The sequence below is a fragment of the Pocillopora verrucosa genome, chromosome 9 (genome assembly GCF_036669915.1).
Source record: "Pocillopora verrucosa isolate sample1 chromosome 9, ASM3666991v2, whole genome shotgun sequence".
Taxonomy (NCBI): domain Eukaryota; kingdom Metazoa; phylum Cnidaria; class Anthozoa; order Scleractinia; family Pocilloporidae; genus Pocillopora; species Pocillopora verrucosa.
This window is the reverse complement of record NC_089320.1, coordinates 734,006-737,244: the sequence shown is the minus strand read 5'-3', so window position 1 is coordinate 737,244 and position 3,239 is coordinate 734,006. Positions and strand designations below refer to the sequence as shown.

General features: G+C 36.1%; 1 protein-coding gene across 1 annotated transcript; it reads left to right on the top strand.

Moving 5' to 3' along the window:
- Positions 1-564: 564 nt before the first annotated feature.
- Positions 565-2,959, top strand: LOC131788682 (uncharacterized). The gene is made up of 3 exons (XM_059105772.2): positions 565-724; positions 1,782-2,004; positions 2,722-2,959. Exons 1-3 carry the CDS (start codon positions 618-620, stop codon positions 2,800-2,802), a joined length of 411 nt encoding a protein of 136 aa, XP_058961755.2. The 5' UTR covers positions 565-617; the 3' UTR covers positions 2,803-2,959.
- Positions 2,960-3,239: the final 280 nt, after the last annotated feature.

The following is a 3,239-nucleotide window of genomic DNA, read 5'->3' as shown; positions in this document are numbered from 1 at the left end:
TCCTTTTTCTGTAGCAAATTCAACCCAAAGAACACCTTTCGTAAAAACGACTTCTACTTCAAAGAAACCTGAGTAGTTTTTGCAACTTAAATCGTAATATTCTCGTGTAGAGGGACGTCTGAAAGAAAAATATTACATCCAGGTTATGTAGTAAATTTTGATCGATAAAGAATGAGAAGAGTGCAGGTGATGAAAGTAACTTTTATAGGTTACCCGCGAGATAACGTTTGGAAATCACGATAAACTGTGATTCCAATCATAGAATAGGGGACTGATGCGGAAAATCCTTCGGAAGAATTAATTTGAAGTTAAGATTACGAAAATGTCAGTTTATAGTTTGTCATAGGATTGCAAAACTACCAGGTTCATGGTTTGTCTTTCTAAAGAAGTCCATTAAGCAACAAGCCATAATAGTAATTCATTCCGGAATAGCAAGTTTCTTCTTTTTAATTGCCACTTTGGACAAGGCCAACGTTAACGAGTCCATAGCTGTCATAATGTTTAAACAGAGCGACGCCAAAAGGAAATGGAAGAACAAAAGTTATTCCAAGTGTAGTGAATTAAGGAGTTTTCGGCGGAAATTGGATGGGCGGGAGCTCATTGTAAACACTCTATAAATGCGAAGACTTCATAAGCAGATATACACAACCAAGAACCTGCTACTTTACGTAGAAGACATCATTTCTAACGTGTGCACCAGTAAAGCACACGCTCTGTTCAAAAGGTAAGCCTAAATAGCGACATTTTAATATTTTTCCATGGAAAGGTTGTTTCTAATGAGAAATTTCATTTCATTTTGCCTCCTAAGATAACTCGAAACACGAATATGTATATTTGTCTCGGTCAGTGATAATTTTTCTCGATGAAAATTTGTTTGGATACTCTGAAAGAGCGAAGCTATATATGCATATATATGATATGTATATGATATATATATGTATATATATATGTATATATATTGTATATATGTTGAGGTTTTTATCACCAAAATTAACAAGCGCCGAACGAAAGCAACGGTAACTTTAAAATTGTCAGGGATAATAAAAAATTTAAATAAACTGTATTTTCTTAAATTTGGATTTATTCATTTAAATTTTCAAAGCTTCATTTATGCAAACAACTGCATCTCACCTCATTACTTTAACACTCAGTAACTGAACTTAAAGGTAACTTATTAAAAGTACCTTGAGTATTCTCGTAGCTTCTCGTTAGTAATAAGTTATAGCTGTAAAACTTCATTTTTCTCTCCTATTCTCAATTTTTTTTCTATCTTATTTATTTCTTGTTTTTTTTTATGATTATATTTAAGCCAAAACAAATGTTTAGGATTATTTGAGTCATTAATTAAGCATGAACTAAATTTTCTGTCTTCATTACCAAAAGTGGCTTTGACGAAATAGGTGAGTATTTCAAATTTTCTAGGTTTTTTGTGAACCTTCTATGATACAACCATGAAATATAGGTGTTGGATGTTATTTGAAAACTTTTTAATGAGAGGATTTGAAGAACATCTAATCCCCTCATGTACGTTGTACTGATTCCATTTACTTGCTCTCGTTTCTATCAGCTTCGCACTTCTTTACAAATAGTCAACGTTAGTAATGAATAAATGTGATAACAAGTGTGGTGAAAAGATGTTATATTTTATCAAAGAGAACTTATAGATAGCAATTATAGATAGTTACTCGATCAGAGAGGGTAACATAATCTGACATGCAAAAAAGTGAATGCGATGGAACTGTACCTAATGGATTTTCATAAACTTTTTTCTATTAAAACAGGAAGCAAGAGCTTATCAACAAAATGCAACTTTTACATGCATTATTACTCACAGTCGTCGTTCTTTCCATCTTCATCCATGATGTCGCAGCGTCTTCAGATCTATCAAGTACTGACGACTTCCCTACAATGGACCTCAGATCTTTAGCAGCTAAGCGATTCATGCAACTCAAACGGGGCAATAATCTTTGTGGCATGTCGTATTACGGCTGCAGAAAAAATGGGGTGAGAAGCAAAGACATATGCTAATTGTTTATGAAATAATACTCCATTGAATTGTTTGATACTTAGGCTTGACTGGCACTGTCCTGAACTACAGAAGAGCCTGGGTCTTATATAAAGTCAAGGTTTCGACAACTTTTTCCTTCGGCGGCCGCCGATGGTGTGAAATTCGGCTGTGCTTAGAAAAGGGCCGCAAGGCCCGAGAGCCTGCTCGCATGCTGAACAAACGGCGGTAAAAGTCTTCTAGGCGGCGGTAGAGTGTCGGTCATTGGATCTTGGTGAGACCCCTGAAAGAGATCTGAGTTATTGGCACTTGTGCTTAACTGCGGTGCTGAATTAACCCAGCACGTTTTGAATGAAACCACACGAATCCGAAGGTCTGAATTCCCAGCAGCACCTTCGGCCTTACTCGCATACTTGGTGGTCGAAATCCATGTAAATGACAATTCTTATCTTGTCATAACTGGGTAAAACCTTGTATAGGGAATATACGATACCATGACAAAACGTCCAAAAAAATCTGCTAACTTGAACAAGCAAGATTTTCGGAAACAGTGCTGCGAATCGTATTACGTAGGTGAAATGTGAGGTGGAGGTGAGGGGAGGGGGGAAGGGTGAAAGAGAGAGAGAGGGGGGGGGAAAGAAGACAAGAAAGTCTGGTATTTTGTAGCAACGATCTTATATGATATATCTATAATTTCTTTCCTATGTTTAAAACAGAAACGCAGAAAAAAGTCATGGATGCCTCCACTTCGCAACATGCGCGATCATGAAGATCGTACCTTCGCGCAGAGACGTTGATAGCGAAGAACGGCAAACAACTGGGATCAAAATTGATCGCTCACCTTCAAACACTCACGAAAATATGAATAAAACTATCTATATTTAATATTCTTGAGTTAAGGCTTATAGTTAATAACTTGTTATTTTTAAAACCATTAAAATATTTAGAAATCAATATTAGTAGCTCAGCGTGTGTTGAATATATTCAAGAGGTGACGTGAATATTCCTCCTTTTTAGAGGAAGAAAGTCTTTGTTTTTTCGAGATGAAAACAGCCGCATATAGGATTGTTCATATTCAGAAGTAACCACTAAAATGACTCGGAACTCGAGGGTATTAAACTTCATAGATAGCTTAAGCACTGATGGGAATAACCTTGAAGATAACGTAGTTGTAAAAAGTTGATTGTATCAACACCATGCAACGGAATTGAAATCTTGCTTTACATATATTCCC

Excerpts from the sequence above, each read along its gene's own strand:
- LOC131788682 (XM_059105772.2), top strand. The coding sequence starts at position 618 with ATGCGAAGACTTCATAAGCAGATATACACAACCAAGAACCTGCTACTT. Across the intron at positions 725-1,781 it reads GCACACGCTCTGTTCAAAAG|GAAGCAAGAGCTTATCAACA; the intron begins GTAAGCCTAAAT and ends CTATTAAAACAG. Across the intron at positions 2,005-2,721 it reads ACGGCTGCAGAAAAAATGGG|AAACGCAGAAAAAAGTCATG; the intron begins GTGAGAAGCAAA and ends TGTTTAAAACAG.